Source organism: Rana temporaria, unplaced genomic scaffold (assembly GCF_905171775.1).
Source record: "Rana temporaria unplaced genomic scaffold, aRanTem1.1, whole genome shotgun sequence".
Lineage (NCBI taxonomy): Eukaryota > Metazoa > Chordata > Amphibia > Anura > Ranidae > Rana > Rana temporaria.
The window spans coordinates 28,079-48,045 of NW_024404552.1; the positions used below are offsets into that span (position 1 = coordinate 28,079).

The window sequence follows — 19,967 nt, forward strand, 5'->3', positions numbered from 1 at the left end:
CGTAGAGCGCATGCTCAGTCGGGAAACTTTCCCGACGTGCATTGCGGCAAATGACGTCGCAAGGACGTCATTTGCTTCAAAGTGAACGTGAATGGCGTCCAGCGCCATTCACGAATCACTTATGCAAAGTACGTAAAATTAAAATTTCGCGACGCGGGAACGACGGGTATACGTAACATTGGCTGCCCCTGCTAATAGCAGGGGCAGCTTTACACAAAAACCGCTGTACGGAAACAACGTAAATTGCGTACGCAGGGCTCGCGCAACGTTGTGAATCGGTGTTAGTATGCAATTTGCATACTATACACTGAGCACAACGGGAACGCCACCTAGCGGCCATCGCAAGAATGCAGCCTAAGATATGCGGGCATAAGAGCCTTACGCCGCGCAGATCTTAGGCTGCAGTCGGTGTAACGAGGTTCCTGAATCAGGAGCACTCGTTACGTCGGGGCAAGTAAGCAATTGCGCTGTGTAACCTATGGTTACACAGGCGCAATTGCTTCTTGAATCCACCCCAATGTTTCAAACAGCAATTCAGATCCTTACAAAAAGCTACTGTGTGCGTTTATTTGTTAAGAAAGATGAGAAAAGGCTAAAATTGTCTCAGCTGTATATGGAAGCTGGCAGATTGTGCCACCTTTTTCAGTATTCCTAGGTCGTAGATCTTAAAGCGGAGTTCCAGCCTTTTAATGTTTATTAAAAGTCAGCAGCTACAAAAAGTATAGCTGATGACTTTTAATAAACAAACACTTACCTGTTTCGCGGTCCAGCAATGCGACCGCACGGAGCGTCACTCTTCTCCCCGCTCCTCTCCTTGGCGCTTCCATTTACATTCTGGGCACAGCTTTACAGCCTGGCATGCACTGCACATGCGCGAGTCACGCTGCGCTCCCGGAATGGACAGGCGATCTCCTGGGACATGTCACGTGTCCCAGGAGATCGCCTAGAGGGAGAGGAGGAGTCGCCTAGGCAGCCCATAGGTGGAAGTAGGAAGTGGGACAGGAAGTCCCACTCCTACCGAAGCCCCCCCCCCCCCAAAAGAAAAAATGACATACCAAATGTGGCATGTAAGGGGGCGAGGAGTGCTTAACCACTTAAGACCCGGACCTTTATGCAGGTTAAGGACCTTGCCCCTTTTTGCGATTCGGCACTGCGTCGCTTTAACTGACAATTGCGCGGTCGTGCGACATGGCTCCCAAACAAAATTGGCGTTCTTTTTTCCCCACAAATAGAGCTTTCTTTTGGTGGTATTTGATCACCTCTGCGGTTTTTATTTTTTGCGCTATAAACAAAAATAGAGCGACTATTTTGAAAAAAATTCAATATTTTTTACTTTTTGCTATAATAAATATCCCCCAAAAATATATAAAAACATTTTTTTCTCAGTTTAGTCCGATACGTATTCTTCTACCTATTTTTGGTAAAAAAAAAACTCAATAAGCGTTTAACGATTGGTTTGCACAACATTTATAGCGTTTACAAAATAGGAGCTAGTTTTATTGCATTTTTATTAATAATTTTTTTTTTACTACCAATGGCGGCGATCAGCGATTTTTTTCGTGACTGCGACATTATGGCGGACACATCGGACAATTTTGACAAATTTTTGGGACCATTGTCATTTTCACAGAGAAAAGTGCTATAAAAATGCACTGATTACTGTGAAAATGACAATTGCAGTTTAGGAGTTAACCACTAGGGGGTGCTGTAGGGGTTAAGTGTGACCTCATGAGTGTTTCTAACTGTAGGGGGGCGGGGCTGGACATGTGACGTCAGTGATCGTCTTTCCCTATATCAGGGAACACACGATCAGTGACACTGCCACACAGAAGAACGGGGAAGGAGTGTTTACACACACCTCTCCCCGTTCTTCAGCTCCGGTGACCGATCGCGGGCGCCGTCTTGGAGCTTGGGACCGGGTCGCGAGCGCACGGCTGGACTTAAAGAGACACGTACAGGTACGTGATTGTGCCCAGCCGTGCCATTCTGCCGACGTACATCGGCGTGAATGGGTCCTTAAGTGGTTAAAGCGGAAGTTTCACTTTTGGGTGGAACTCCGCTTTAAGCTGGCCGGTACACTAGTAGGTTTTTAAACCAATATCTGTACAAACATTCATATCAAAGTTTCTTAGTACATGCAATGACTTGATGAATATCATTCCGAAAGTATTACAATTTTTTGTTTGCATCAGTTTTGGAATAATTGGACTTTTTAACTAAAACTACGAAAAAAAAATCCCAAATCAAACAAATGTTCTTAAAATGAAAAATTGGAACACAATTCTACCAGTGTATGGCCATTGCTGCTCCTTTTGTGGGTTTTAACTACTTAAGCCCCGGACCAATATGCTGTCTAAAGACCCAAGGGGTTTTTACAGTTCGGGACTGCGTCGCTTTAACAGACAATTGCGCGACGTGGCTCCCAAACAAAATTGGCATCCCTTTTTCCCCACAAATAGAGCTTTCTTTTGGTGGTATTTGATCACCTCTGCGTTTTTTATTTTTTGCGCTATAAACAAAAATATAGTGACAATTTTGAAAAAAAATCAATATTTTTTACTTTTTGCTATAATAAATATCGCCCAAAAACATATATAAAAAATGTTTTTTTCCTCAGTTTAGGCCGATACGTATTCTTCTACCTATTTTTGGTAAAAAAAATCGCAATAATCGTTTATCGGTTGGTTTGCGCAAAATTTATAGCGTTTACAAAATAGGGGATAGTTTTTTTTTTTTTTTTTTTTTTTTTACTACTAATGGCGGCGATCAGCGATTTTTTTCGTGACTGCGACATTATGGCGGACACTTCAGACAATTTTGACACATTTTTGGGACCATTGTCATTTTCACAGCAAAAAATGTGTTTAAATTGCATTGTTTATTGTGAAAATGACAGTTGCAGTTTGGGAGTTAAACACAGGGGGCGCTGTAACATTTAGGGATCACCTAGTGTGTGTTTACAATTGTAGGGGGGTGTGGCTGTAGGTGTGACGTCATCGATCGAGTCTCCCTATATAAGGGATCACTCGATCGATACGCCGCCACAGTGAAGCACGGGGAAGCCGTGTTTACATACGTCTCTCCCCGTTCCTCAGCTCCGGGGAGCGATCGCGACGGAGCGGCTATAAACAAATAGCCGCGCCGTCGTCCCGGATCGCTCCCCGAGTGAACCCGACCTCCGCATGTACCGGGGGGGGTCCCGATCGGACCCCCCACCCACGTCTAGCAAAGGACGTACAGGTACGTGATTGTGCCTGTCCGATTCATTCTGCCGACGTAAATGTACATGAGGAGGTCGGGAAGTGGTTAAAGCATATCTAATCCCCCCCTAATCTAGGGTGACCAGACATCCCTGGTTTCCGGGAACAGTCCCTGGATTGAGGACACAGTCCCCGGACCAAGTCTGTCCCCAGTTTTGTCCCCGGATTGGATTTGAACAGATGATGGGGCAATTTCAAACACAGTGGGGCAGATTCATCAAGAGATACGACGGCGGATCTCCTGATCCGCCGTCGTATCTGTGAGAGCCGACGGTCATATCTGTGAGATCCCACCGTCGGAGCTATGCGACTGATTCATAAGAATCAGTTCCGCATAGATCTCCCATAAGCCTCGTACACACGGCCGAGGAACTTGACGTGCCAAACACATCGAGTTCCTCGGCCAGTTTAGCACTGAAGCCGCCGAGGAGCTCGGCGGGGCGAGAGCTCCCATAGAACAACGAGGAAATAGAGAACATGTTCTCTATTTCCTCGTCGAGCTCCTCGTCGGCTTCCTAGGCCGAAAGTGTACACACGACCAGTTTCCTCGGCAGAATTCAGCCAGAAACTCGGTCGGAAGCTGAATTCTGCCGAGGAAACTGGTCGTGTGTACGGGGCCTTAGATCCGACTGGTGTAAGTGACTTACACCAGTCGGATCTTAGGCTGCAATCTCCCGCCGGCCGCTAGGTGTCGTCGCTTTTTTTTACGTGTCGGATATGCAAATGAGGAGAACCGCCGATTCAAGTCCATACGCCCGCCCGTCGCTTTTTTTTAACGTCGTTTGCGTTCGGCTTTTTCCGGCGGATAGTTACCCCTGCTATATGAGGGGTAGCTAATGTTAAGTATGGCCGTCGTTCCCGCGCCGAGATTCAAATGTTTACGTCATTTGCGTAAGTCGATCGGGAATACCGATGGCCGCAATTGACGTACCCGTACCCTAGCGACGTCATTTGGAGCATGCGCACTGGGCTTTTTCGCCGGCGGCGCATGCGCAGTTAAATCGGCGCGGGAACGCGCCTGATTTAAATTGTACACTCCCCCTAGCCGCGGAATTTGCATTTCGCCGGGGGGAGTTACGATCCGACGATGCAATTTTCGAGGTAATTGCTTTGTGAATACTGCACTAGCCTCGCTAAATTGCACCGGCGGATCGTAAACCAGGTAGATCTAGCGGATCTAAAGATCCGCTGATCTACATGAATCTGGCCCAGTCAGTGCAGAATTAAAAAAAAAAATTTGTTTTCCATTATCTGTGCCCATTTCTGATGATCTTGCACTGGTCGGAGCGGAGGGAATATTTCTTCAGTTTCGGGTGCCCATTCAGCTCTCCTCGCATGTTCTTCTGCCTTGGCTCAAATCGAGAGGCGGGTGGCGACGGGCAGAGAGTCGCTGATTGCCGCCATTACTAGTTAAAAAAAAAAGATTTCCCCGGATTTCATTTTAAAAATCTGGTCACCTTACCCTAAAATTGTAATCTATTGCAGCTTACCAGTCCTTAGATGTAGTGGCTGCATTTGCTTTAATTTTTCAGGGTCTTTTCCCTTTATTTTCACCTGTTGGTCCTGTAAATAATACTCTCCTTGTCCCTTTAATTTCTACACTAATTTCTCCATGGTATCCATGGAGGGAGCCATGGTTGTCACACAGGCTGCACTACAAATATGTCTGCGCTTGTTTATCTCCAATGCATTGTGGGTTGATGGGACTAGTAGTTCATACAATTATCATACTGTAAGTTTCTTTGTGCTTTTTTAACAGCTCTCACAGGAAAGGACCCTGCATTTCTGGCAATATCAACAGGTATTTTTGACTATTTTCACAAATTTACCACTGGAGCCCAAAAAAGATACACAAAGGGTTATTTACTAAGACTGAAGAGTTCAAAGTCTGGTGCAAATTTGCATACAAACGAATCAGCTTCTAGGTTTTATTGTCAAACCTTAAAAGAGTTGTAAAGGAATTTTTTTTCACCTTAAAGCGGAGTTCCGGCCACAATTTCACTTTTTAAATATAAATACCCCTGTAATACACAAGCTTAATGTATTCTAGTAAAGTTAGTCTGTAAACTAAGGTCCGTTTTGTTAGGTTGTTACAGCATTTAGACACTTTATAAAACAGAAATTGACTGGGGCCATCTTAAGTGTGGGCATCATGAAGCCAGACTGTATGACTTCCTGGATTTCAGCCTTGCAGATCTCGCACATGCTCAGTGCTGCACAAGCAGTGTAATAGGTTTCAGATCAGGTTTCAGCACCTGTACTGTCCAAGTCACATGATTCTTCGAGACTGGGGAGTGCACAGACTCCTGGAAAGTTACACCCACTACATTCCCAGGAGTCTGTGCGGTGTAGGTTAGGAAGCATTAATCACCTAGGTGCAGGAAGTGGGAAGATTAACTATTCTACCTAGCAACAACACTTTGAAGGCATCTAAAAAAAAATATTTTTTTCTTAAAGGACATTTTTTTAAAACTACTGATGTTATATTTATGGGTGGAACTCCACTTTAATGCAATCTATGCATTAAGGTGAAAAAACATCTGATGATGTCCCGTCCGTCCGTCCCCCCGGAGCCCCCGTTTTACTTACCTGACCCCTCGAAAGTCCCACGCTCGGTCCCGAGATCCTCTTCGCCGCTCAGCCTGCCCACTGATTGGCTAGAGCGGATGGATTGAGAGCAGCGCAGCCATTGGCTGGCGCTGCTGTCAATCACATCCAGTGACACGGCACGCTGAGGGGCGGGGCCGAGTGATCCAGCTGCTCTACTCCCAGCTTGTTACATATGTTGCATTTGGGGGGGGGGGGGCAGCTGTGTCACCCTACCAACCAGCATAACTTCGCTACCTCGCTTCCGGTAATGGAATGAAACGCCAATGCAAACATAGCGTGGGTCTCATGTGTGTTCTATGTGTAACTCTTCCTCTTCTGTACCTACTGGTCAGAATGGGGACCTCCATAACATAAGTCAGCTTCTGGTTGCTATCAGAGACAGACCGCTTAGGGGGGAGCCCGACTGGCGTCCCCTCGCTACCAGAGGATATCATACTTGCCAAGGTACCTCGAGTGGTTACTTGTGACTGTATGATGTAAACTTGTAGCTGGATTCAGGTACAGCGCCGCATCTTTAAGGCGGCGTATTGTATTTACGCTACGCCGCCTAAGTCAGAGAGACAAGTACTGTATTCACAAAGCACTTGCCTCCTAACTTACGGCGGCGTATTGTAAATGGGGCCGGCGTAAGCGCGCCTAATTCAAATGATTGACGTTTTTTACGAACGGCGCATGCGCCGTCCGTGTAAATATCCCAGTGTGCATTGCTCCAAAGTACGGCGCAAGGACGTATTGGTTTCGACGTGAACATAAATTACGTCCAGCCCCATTCACGGACGATTACGCAAACTACGTAAAAATTTCTAATTTTGACGCGGGAACGATGGCCATACTTAAAGTGGAGGTTCCCCCTAAAAAAAAATTCTAACACTACATTGAGCTGACTGATTACACTGCGGGTAGGCTGGTGTTTGTTTGTTTTTTCCGTACATACCTCGTTATCGCCGTTTCATCCCTCGGCTTCCGGGTATGATTCGTCCGGGTCTGGGCATTCCTAGTTGATTGACGTTCCTCCGACCGGCGCATACTGCGTGTCACGACTTTCCGACAGAAGCCGAACGTCATTGCGCAGGCGCCGTATAGAGTCAGCTCTATACGGCGCCTGCGCAGCGACGATCGGCTTCTTTTGGAAAGTCGTGACGTCAAGTATGCGTCGGTCGGAGAAACGTCAATCAACTAGGAACGCCCAGACCCGGACGAATCATACCCGGAAGCCGAGGGATGAAACGGCGATAACGAGGTATGTACGGAAAAAACAAACAAACACCAGCCTACCCGCAGTGTAATCAGTCAGCTCAATGTAGTGTTAGAATTTTTTTTTAGGGGGAACCTCCACTTTAACATTGACTTGGCCAGCTATTTGTTGGAATAACTTTACGCCGGAAAATGCCTTACGTAAACGGCGTATCTTTACTGCGACGGGCGCACGTACGTTCGTGAATCGGCGTATCTAGGCATTTACATATTCTATGCCAAACTCAACGGAAGCGCCACCTAGCGGCCAGCCTAAATATTGCACCCTAAGATATGACGCCGTAGGAGACTTACGCCGCTCGTATATTAGCCTAATTTAAGCGTATCCGGCGCAGATTCAGAGTTACGTCGGCGTATCTACTGATACGCCGACGTAACTCTCTCTGAATCTGGCTATTGGTTACCCTTAGTAATAACCTTGCTCTGCATAAAAGTGCAGCTTGTTTGTCACTGTGGTACCATGTACTGAATACCCCTCCAGTTCTTAAACAGGCCAAGGTTCTTTCTATACGCCAGCCCCAGTATGTACCACTTAGAATAACTTCAGACCAGGCTTAACCTCCCTGGCGGTATGATTATTTAAGAAAAAAAGGTGCTGAAAGCGGTACCATTATTTGCAAGGAAATTTGGCGTTTTATACTGTAGGCCTGTAATTCTTAGGAATAACTCACTTAAATCTGACCAAACAAGAGTCTAGTAGACATCCCGGGTATAAAAAAAATGTAAAAAACAAAATTATAAATTATAATATAATAAATAATTATAAATATAATAATATAATAAAAATAAAAATTATTCAATAATGTAATCAACTCAAAAACACTGAAATTTGCTCAGTTGCAGAATTGTCGCTGTCATTATTATTATTTTTTTTATGACGAATTTCCCCACAAATCGCTATCGCACAATTCTGCAAGGGATTATAATTTATTATCGCTGTTTTCTAGCCACTCTAAAACCATTTTTGACATAAAGGGACACTTTTGGTTGCTATGGACAATCTACAGTTTGCAGGGAGAAAGAAATGTTTTTATTATATAAAAGTACATGTAGGGCACTGGGCAGACCACTAGGGACAAGGGGGGGGGTGTATTTTTTACATACAGTACTATTTTTTCCAAAATATCTTCCCTTACCTTAGTGCAGTCCTCCTTCACTTACCTCATCCTTCCATTTTGCTTTTGAATGTCCTTATTTCTTCTGAGAAATCCTCACTTCCTGTTCTTCTGTCTGTAACTCCACACAGTAATGCAAGGCTTTCACCCTGGTGTGGAGTGTCGTGCTGCCCCCTCCCTTGGACTACAGGAGAGTCAGTACGCTCTCTACATTGCAGATAGAGAAAGGAGCTGTGTGTTAGTGGGTGTCCTGACTCTCCTGTAGTACAAGGGAGGGGGCGAGCATGACACTCCACACCAGGGAGAAAGCCTTGCATTACTGTGTGGAGTTACAGACAGAAGAACAGGAAGTGAGGATTTCTCAGAAGAAATAAGGACATTTAAAAGAAAAATGAAAGGATGAGGTAAGTGAAGGAGGACTGCACTAAGGTAAGGGAAGATATTTTGGAAAAAATAATGGTACCTTTAGGCCTCATTCACACTGGGCCATTCGGGTCCGTCTGTCACAGACCTGAACTGCTGCTCCATGCATCGCTATGGAGCGTCGGATGTCAGCGGAGACATGTCCGCTGACATCCGATCCGCTAAAAACAGACGTATGGAGGGCACGTCCCCATCCATCCATGCGGATCGGGTAAGATCTGATGAAAACGGACATGCTGTCCGTTTTCATCAGATCGCTCCATAGGACACAGCGGTACCCGACAAGCCCCTCCCCACTCAGTGAGCAGAGAGGAGCTTGTCATCCGTCGGCTCAGCGGAGATCTGCGGACTGATCTCCCGCTGAGCCGACGGGAGCAGGCGGACTCCGTAGCGACAGAGTCCACCAAGTGTGAATGAGGCCTTACAACCCCTTTAAGCAGTTTTCAAACTGCATACAACTTTTCGAAAACACATTTCAGCTCTATATGCTAAATAAGCCAGGTTTAGCTAAAATTCTGATACACAATGATTGTTTGAATACTTATGTTTGTATTTTTGTAATATCTTATTTTCTTTTAATACATTTTGTCAATTTCAAAACATATTTGTCTAATAGTTGAAACGTAAAAAAATGTGCTAAAGTAAACTCTCTCATCTATTTGTAGGAGCAGAATGTAAGGATGACTGGTTCTTATACAGGGGAAAATGTTACTATACCTCAGACCGGCCTGATACATGGACGGACAGCCAGAACTTCTGCAAATCACACAATTCATCCCTGGCAATTATTGATAATGAAAGAGAAATGGTGAGTAATAATAAACCATCTTCCTCCCATCACCCGACACTCACCATGATCAATATACAATTCTATTACACTCTATACATAGAACACTACACCCCCAACATGACCCCCCACTGGATATGATCATAATACAATTCTATTACACTCTATACATAGAACACTACACCCCCCAACATGACCCCCCACTGGACATGATCATAATACAATTCTATTACACTCTATACATAGAACACTACACCCCCCAACATGACCCCCCACTGGACATGATCATCATACAATTCTATTACACTCTATACATAGAACACTACACCCCCCAACATGACCCCCCCACTGGACATGACCATCATACAATTCTATTACACTCTATACATAGAACACTACACCCCCCAACATGACCCCCCACTGGACATGATCATAATACAATTCTATTACACTCTATACATAGAACACTACAACCCCCAACATGACCCCCCACTGGACATGATCATAATACAATTCTATTACACTCTATACATAGAACACTACACCCCCCAACATGACCCCCCACTGGACATGATCATCATACAATTCTATTACATTCTATACATAGAACACTACACCCCCCAACATGACCCCCCACTGGACATGATCATCATACAATTCTATTACACTCTATACATAGAACACTACACCCCCCCAACATGACCCCCCACTGGACATGATCATAATACAATTCTATTACACTCTATACATAGAACACTACACTCCCCAACATGACCCCCCACTGGACATGATCATCATACAATTCTATTACACTCTATACATAGAACACTACACCCCCCAACATGACCCCCCACTGGACATGATCATCATACAATTCTATTACACTCTATACATAGAACACTACACCCCCCAACATGACCCCCCACTGGACATGATCATAATACAATTCTATTACACTCTATACATAGAACACTACACCCCCAACATGACCCTCCACTGGACATAATCATCATACAATTCTATTACACTCTATACATAGAACACTACACCCCCCAACATGACCCCCCACTGGACATGATCATAATACAATTCTATTACACTCTATACATAGAACACTACACCCCCCCAACATGACCCCCCACTGGACATGATCATAATACAATTCTATTACACTCTATACATAGAACACTACACCCCCCCAACATGACCCCCCACTGGACATGATCATAATACAATTCTATTACACTCTATACATAGAACACTACACCCCCCAACATGACCCCCCACTGGATATGATCATAATACAATTCTATTACACTCTATACATAGAACACTACACCCCCCCAACATGACCCCCCACTGGACATGATCATAATACAATTCTATTACATTCTATACATAGAACACTACACCCCCCCAACATGACCCTCCACTGGACATGATCATAATACAATTCTATTACATTCTATACATAGAGCACTACACCCCCCAACATGACCCCCCACTGGACATGATCATCATACAATTCTATTACACTCTATACATAGAACACTACACTCCCCAACATGACCCCCCACTGGACATGATCATAATACAATTCTATTACACTCTATACATAGAACACTACACCCCCAACATGACCCCCCACTGGACAAGATCATCATACAATTTTATTACACTCTATACATAGAACACTACACCCCCCAACATGACCCCCCACTGGACATGATCATCATACAATTCTATTACACTCTATACATAGAACACTACACCCCCCAACATGACCCTCCACTGGACGTCATCATAATACAATTCTATTACACTCTATACATAGAACACTACACCCCCCAACATGACCCCCCACTGGACATGATCATAATACAATTCTATTACATTCTATACATAGAACACTACACCCCCAACATGACCCCCCACTGGACAAGATCATAATACAATTCTATTACACTCTATACATAGAACACTACACCCCCCAACATGACCCTCCACTGGACATGATCATCATACAATTCTATTACACTCTATACATAGAACACTACACCCCCCAACATGACCCCCCACTGGACATGATCATAATACAATTCTATTACACTCTATACATAGAACACTACACCCCCAACATGACCCCCCACTGGACATGATCATCATACAATTCTATTACACTCTATACATAGAACACTACACCCCTCAACATGACCCCCCACTGGACATGATCATAATACAATTCTATTACATTCTATACATAGAACACTACACCCCTCAACATGACCCCCCACTGGACATGATCATAATACAATTCTATTACACTCTATACATAGAACACTACACCCCCCAACATGACCCCCCCACTGGACATGATCATCATACAATTCTATTACACTCTATACATAGAACACTACACCCCCCAACATGACCCCCCACTGGATATGATCATAATACAATTCTATTACACTCTATACATAGAACACTACACCCCCCAACATGACCCCCCCACTGGACATGATCATAATACAATTCTATTACACTCTATACATAGAACACTACACCCCCCAACATGACCCCCCACTGGACATGATCATAATACAATTCTATTACACTCTATATACATAGAACACTACACCCCCCAACATGACCCCCCACTGGACATGATCATCATACAATTCTATTACACTCTATACATAGAACACTACACCCCCCAACATGACCCTCCACTGGACATGATCATCATACAATTCTATTACACTCTATACATAGAACACTACACCCCCAACATGACCCCCCACTGGACATGATCATAATACAATTCTATTACACCCTATACATAGAACACTACACCCCCCAACATGACCCCCCCACTGGACATGATCATAATACAATTCTATTACACTCTATACATAGAACACTACACTCCCCAACATGACCCCCCACTGGACGTCATCATAATACAATTCTATTACACTCTATACATAGAACACTACACCCCCAACATGACCCCCCACTGGACATGATCATCATACAATTCTATTACACTCTATACATAGAACACTACACCCCCCAACATGACCCCCCCACTGGACATGATCATAATACAATTCTATTACATTCTATACATAGAACACTACACCCCCCAACATGACCCCCCACTGGACATGATCATAATACAATTCTATTACACTCTATACATAGAACACTACACCCCCCAACATGACCCCCCACTGGACATGATCATAATACAATTCTATTACACTCTATACATAGAACACTACACCCCCCAACATGACCCCCCCACTGGACATTATCATAATACAATTATATTACACTCTATACATGGAACACTACACCCCCCAACATGACCCCCCACTGGACATGACCATCATACAATTCTATTACACTCTATACATAGAACACTACCCCCCCCCAACATGACCCCCCACTGGATATGATCATCATACAATTCTATTACATTCTATACATAGAACACTACACCCCCCAACATGACCCCCCACTGGACAAGATCATCATACAATTCTATTACATTCTATACATAGAACACTACACCCCCCAACATGACCCCCCACTGGACATGACCATCATACAATTCTATTACACTCTATACATAGAACACTACACCCCCCAACATGACCCCCCACTGGACATGATCATAATACAATTCTATTACACTCTATACATAGAACACTACACCCCCCCAACATGACCCCCCACTGGACATGATCATAATACAATTCTATTACACTCTATACATAGAACACTACACCCCCAACATGACCCCCCACTGGATATGATCATAATACAATTCTATTACACTCTATACATAGAACACTACACCCCCCCAACATGACCCCCCACTGGACATGATCATAATACAATTCTATTACATTCTATACATAGAACACTACACCCCCCCAACATGACCCTCCACTGGACATGATCATAATACAATTCTATTACATTCTATACATAGAGCACTACACCCCCCAACATGACCCCCCACTGGACATGATCATCATACAATTCTATTACACTCTATACATAGAACACTACACTCCCCAACATGACCCCCCACTGGACATGATCATAATACAATTCTATTACACTCTATACATAGAACACTACACCCCCAACATGACCCCCCACTGGACAAGATCATCATACAATTTTATTACACTCTATACATAGAACACTACACCCCCCAACATGACCCCCCACTGGACATGATCATCATACAATTCTATTACACTCTATACATAGAACACTACACCCCCCAACATGACCCTCCACTGGACGTCATCATAATACAATTCTATTACACTCTATACATAGAACACTACACCCCCCAACATGACCCCCCACTGGACATGATCATAATACAATTCTATTACACTCTATACATAGAACACTACACCCCTCAACATGACCCCCCACTGGACATGATCATAATACAATTCTATTACATTCTATACATAGAACACTACACCCCTCAACATGACCCCCCACTGGACATGATCATAATACAATTCTATTACACTCTATACATAGAACACTACACCCCCCAACATGACCCCCCCACTGGACATGATCATCATACAATTCTATTACACTCTATACATAGAACACTACACCCCCCAACATGACCCCCCACTGGATATGATCATAATACAATTCTATTACACTCTATACATAGAACACTACACCCCCCAACATGACCCCCCCACTGGACATGATCATAATACAATTCTATTACACTCTATACATAGAACACTACACCCCCCAACATGACCCCCCACTGGACATGATCATAATACAATTCTATTACACTCTATATACATAGAACACTACACCCCCCAACATGACCCCCCACTGGACATGATCATCATACAATTCTATTACACTCTATACATAGAACACTACACCCCCAACATGACCCCCCACTGGACATGATCATAATACAATTCTATTACACCCTATACATAGAACACTACACCCCCCAACATGACCCCCCCACTGGACATGATCATAATACAATTCTATTACACTCTATACATAGAACACTACACTCCCCAACATGACCCCCCACTGGACGTCATCATAATACAATTCTATTACACTCTATACATAGAACACTACACCCCCAACATGACCCCCCACTGGACATGATCATCATACAATTCTATTACACTCTATACATAGAACACTACACCCCCCAACATGACCCCCCCACTGGACATGATCATAATACAATTCTATTACATTCTATACATAGAACACTACACCCCCCAACATGACCCCCCACTGGACATGATCATAATACAATTCTATTACACTCTATACATAGAACACTACACCCCCCAACATGACCCCCCACTGGACATGATCATAATACAATTCTATTACACTCTATACATAGAACACTACACCCCCCAACATGACCCCCCCACTGGACATTATCATAATACAATTATATTACACTCTATACATGGAACACTACACCCCCCAACATGACCCCCCACTGGACATGATCATAATACAATTCTATTACACTCTATACATAGAACACTACACCCCCCAACATGACCCCCCACTGGACATGATCATAATACAATTCTATTACATTCTATACATAGAACACTACACCCCCCAACATGACCCCCCACTGGACATGACCATCATACAATTCTATTACACTCTATACATAGAACACTACACCCCCCCAACATGACCCCCCACTGGATATGATCATCATACAATTCTATTACATTCTATACATAGAACACTACACCCCCCAACATGACCCCCCACTGGACAAGATCATCATACAATTCTATTACATTCTATACATAGAACACTACACCCCCCAACATGACCCCCCACTGGACATGACCATCATACAATTCTATTACACTCTATACATAGAACACTACACCCCCCAACATGACCCTCCACTGGACATGATCATCATACAATTCTATTACACTCTATACATAGAACACTACACCCCCCAACATGACCCCCCACTGGACATGATCATCATACAATTCTATTACATTCTATACATAGAACACTACACCCCCCAATATTGATAAGCTTCGTGTTCGAGTCGAACTCATGTTTGACTCGAACATTGTATTGTTGACCATGTGTCAAATTACGAACGTTATGGGCCGAGTGGCGTGTCACGGCCCATAATTTACTGCGGCATTGCAGTGCATTGCTGGCTGATGATTGGTCAAGCATGCACTATGACCCGCATGCTTTGGCCAATCACAGCGCGTAAAAAACAGCGAGCCATAATTGGCCAAAGCTTTGGCCAAATATGGCTCAGGGGGTTTAGTACACGCCCCACCAAGGGCGGATCCAGAGTAGTCTCGGGAGGAGCACTGCCAGAAAATAAGGTGTTGCTTACAGAACTCAATTAGGTGTCCGGTGTGTCCGCTGCAATGTTGCAGTACCGATAAAAAGTCAATGATCGCCGTCATTACTAGTAAAAAATATTTAAATATAAATGCCATAAATCTATCCCATAGTTTGTAGACGATTGTCAGGGACTGCAGACATGATACAGGAGATGGTCAGGGACTGCAGACATGGTACAAGAGATGGTCAGAGACTGCAGACATGATACAAGGGATGGTCAGAGACTGCAGACATGGTACAAGAGATGGTCAGAGACTGCAGACATGGTACAAGAGATGGTCAGAGACTGCAGACATGGTACAAGAGATGGTCAGAGACTGCAGACATGGTACAAGAGATGGTCAGAGACTGCAGACGTGGTACAAGAGATGGTCAGAGAATGCAGACACGGTACAAGAGATGGTCAGAGACTGCAGACATGGTACAAGAGATGGTCAGAGACTGCAGACATGGTACAAGAGATGGTCAGAGACTGCAGACATGGTACAAGAGATGGTCAGAGACTGCAGACGTAGTACAAGAGATGGTCAGAGACTGCAGACGTGGTACAAGAGATGGTCAGAGACTAAAGACATGATACAAGAGATCAATGCAGCCTCATCAGTGCCTATCATTGCAGCCTCACTGTACATATGAATGTAGCCTTTTGTATATAACTGCAGTCCCACTTTTGTATATTAATGCAGCCCCACTTTTGTATATAAATGCAGCCCCACTTTTGTATATAAATGCAGCCCCACTTTTGTATATAAATGCAGCCCCGCTGTATATATAAATACAGCCCCACTTTTGTATATGAATGCAGTCCCACTTTTGTATATGAATGCAGTCCCATATTTGTATATGAATGCAGCCCCACTTTTGTATATAAATTCAGTCCCACTTTTGTATATTAATGCAGTCCCACTTTTGTATATTAATGCAGTCCCACTTTTGTATATAAATGCAGCCCCACTTTTGTATATGAATGCAGTCCCACTTTTGTCTATGAATGCAGTCCCGCTTTTGTATATTAATGCAGCCCCACTTTGTATATTAATGCAGCCCCACTTTTGTATATGAATGCAGCCCCGCTGTATATATAAATGCAGCCCCACTTTTGTATAATAAAATGCAGCCCCACTTTTGTATATGAATGCAGTCCCACTTTTGTCTATGAATGCAGTCCCGCTTTTGTATAATAATGCAGCCCCACTTTGTATATTAATGCAGCCCCACTTTTGTATATTAATGCAGCCCCACTTTTGTATATAAATGCAGTCCCACTTTTGTATATAAATGCAGTCCCACTTTTGTATATAAATTCAGTCCCACTTTTGTATATGAATGCAGCCCCACTTTGTATATGAATGCAGCCCAACTTTGTATATGAATGCAGCCCCACTTTGTATATTAATGCAGCCCCACTTTTGTATATGAATGAAGCCCCACTGTGCATGGCACTCACCATGGCATTGCCTCGATCACACACAGCAGGTATCTCCTCTCCCAACGTGTGTCATGGAACAAACAGGAGCTGTAGGTCTGTGTTTGGCAGGGCAGTGTGCTCTAGCAAGGTCAATATGCAAGAAAAGAGAGGATATGTGGCGCATGATCCAATAGGGCAAACACAAAGGGCTGAGGTATATAAGAGTCTAATAAACAAGTCCAGAGATAATGTCCATGAAAGTCCTGGATTGAAATAATATAACTGGCTGTAAGGGACACTTGGCGGCAGCACCTAAAGCAGAAGCGATGCTCTGAAAGATTCAAAGAAGAAGGGACAAGATGCTCCAATCTAAGTGCAATAAGCCCAAATTTAATAAAGGATACAAATAAAATAAGTATACATGTGCAATGCCTACTCACAAACAGGGGTAGATAGTAGGCACAGAACCGGAATGGAGAGATGCAGATGATCGGTGATCAGATGCGTGCCTGGAGTCATTCGGTGATCTCAACTAGCGGGTGTCCAAATCGCGGGCAGCAACAGGCTGATGATATTCGATGTCCGGGGATAGGAACACCAGAAAAGCCACGGAGATTCGGCGTGCGCTTCACCGTGGACCGCAGCATCCCGCCGTCGCACCAGAAGTGACGTGGGAGTCCAGGCCAAAATTTGTTTTTAGAAGCCAATGTGACATGATTGTCTCGGGGGGGGGGCAATTTCTCTGTTGCCCCCCCCTGGATCCGCCGGTGCGCCCCACACTATATAAGGCCTCTGTGGCGGCCGTGTGTAGTGTGTTGCGGTGGTTAAGACAGACAGAGAGAGAGAGTGTAATTAATTTTAATTAGAGCAGGCAGGCGAGTCAGTTACAGTTACAGTGTGTAGAGGATATATATGCATCCCAGGTGTTGTGTATATATATTTATACACTGTATTGAGTTTAGCTAGATCCGCTCTTCCTAATATACTGACAGGCAGGCAGCTGATTGTCCTAGCTGCAGTATTTTCACTTGGTGTACTGTCTGTGTCCTCTGCACAGTGTGCACCTAAAGCCACGTGAATACAATTGCTGGTGTTCTCATATCTCAGGGATAGAGAGGTTAGTGTTAGATCCCTGGTGTCTATAGGTGCAGGGATTTTAGATCTTGCAGATTTGAACTTCCACTTTAAATAAGTAGGTGCCAAAATTATACTTATTACTGATACAAGTGAAAGGATATCAGAAATATTAGAACAAAAAAAAATCATGGATAAGTAATGTCCCAAAATAATATCTAAATAATGTCTCACGGAGACTCTTTACCACGTGATCAGCCGTGTCCAATCACGGCTGATCACGATGTAAATAGGAAAAGCCGGTAATCGGCTTTTCCTCACTCGCGTCTGTCAGACGCGAGTAGAGGAGAGCCGATCGGCTGCTCCTGTGACAGGGGGGGGGTTTGTGCTGATCGATTATCAACACAACCCCCCCGAGGATGCCCATTGGACCACCAGGGATGCCCACTGGACCACCAGGGATGGCCACTAGACCACCAGGGATTAAAAAAGAAAAAAAAAGTATGCCACCCTAGACCACCAGGGATGAGAAGGACACAAAAAATGGATGCCAATCAGTGCCGCAATGGATGCCAATCAGTGCCCACAATGGGCATCACTGATTGGCAGGCATTGTTTGGCACTGATTGGCATCCATTAGTACAACACATACGATAGTGCCCATCTATGCCCATCCATGCCGCCTATCAGTGCCCATCCATGCCGCCTATCCGTGCCCATCCATGCCGCCTATCCGTGCCTATCCGTGCCACCTATCCGTGCCCATCCGTGCCGCCTATGCAAGCCGCCTATCCGTGCCGCCTATCAGTGCCCATCAGTGCCGCCCATCAGTGCCGCATATTAGTGCCCATCAATGCCACCACATCAGTGCCACCTCATCAGTGCCCACTTTTTGCGATACGGCACTGCGTCGCTTTAACAATTACGCGGTCGTGCGATGTGGTTTCCAAGCATAATTTACGTCCTTTTTCCCCACAAATAGAGCTTTCTTTTGGTGGTATTTGATCACCTCTGCAGTTTTTATTTTTTGCGCTATAAACAAAAATAGAGCGACAATTTTGAAAAAAATTCAATATTTTTTACTTTTTGCTATAATAAATATCCCCCAAAAATATATAAAAAAAAACTTTTTTTTCCCTCAGTTTAGGCCGATACGTATTCTTCTACATATTTTTGGTAACAAAAAAATTGCAATAAGCGTTTATTGATTGGTTTGCGCAAAGGTTATGGTGTCTACATAATAGGGCAGTGGTCCCCAACCTTTTTGGCACCGGGGACCGGCTGGGTGGAAGAAAATGTTGTCACGGCCCGGTTGGGGGGAGGTTGGGGCTGGCATGCGGGGGGTAAGCGATTTTTCGCGGGCAATTTGTCAGCGCATTATTTCTATTATTACATTGTAGTAATAAATAAAAAAGTTAAACCCACCATAATGCAGAATCAGTGGGAGCTTTGAGCATGTCACTTGCCACGCTGCCTACCACCAGATGCGGAATGTCACTTGCCACGCTGCCTGCCACCAGATGCGGATTGTCACTTGCCACGCTGCCTGCCACCAGATGCGGATTGTCACTTGCCACGCTGCCTGC

General features: G+C 44.3%; 1 protein-coding gene across 1 annotated transcript in view; it reads left to right on the forward strand.

Moving 5' to 3' along the window:
* LOC120922489 (C-type lectin domain family 2 member D2-like) overlaps positions 1-19,967 on the forward strand; it is a 36,909-nt gene that overhangs the window by 9,363 nt on the left and 7,579 nt on the right. The window contains exons 4-5 of the mRNA XM_040334679.1: positions 5,020-5,061; positions 9,328-9,470. Of these exons, the coding sequence (XP_040190613.1) occupies positions 5,020-5,061; positions 9,328-9,470 (185 nt within the window). The remainder of the gene's footprint in view (positions 1-5,019; positions 5,062-9,327; positions 9,471-19,967) is intronic.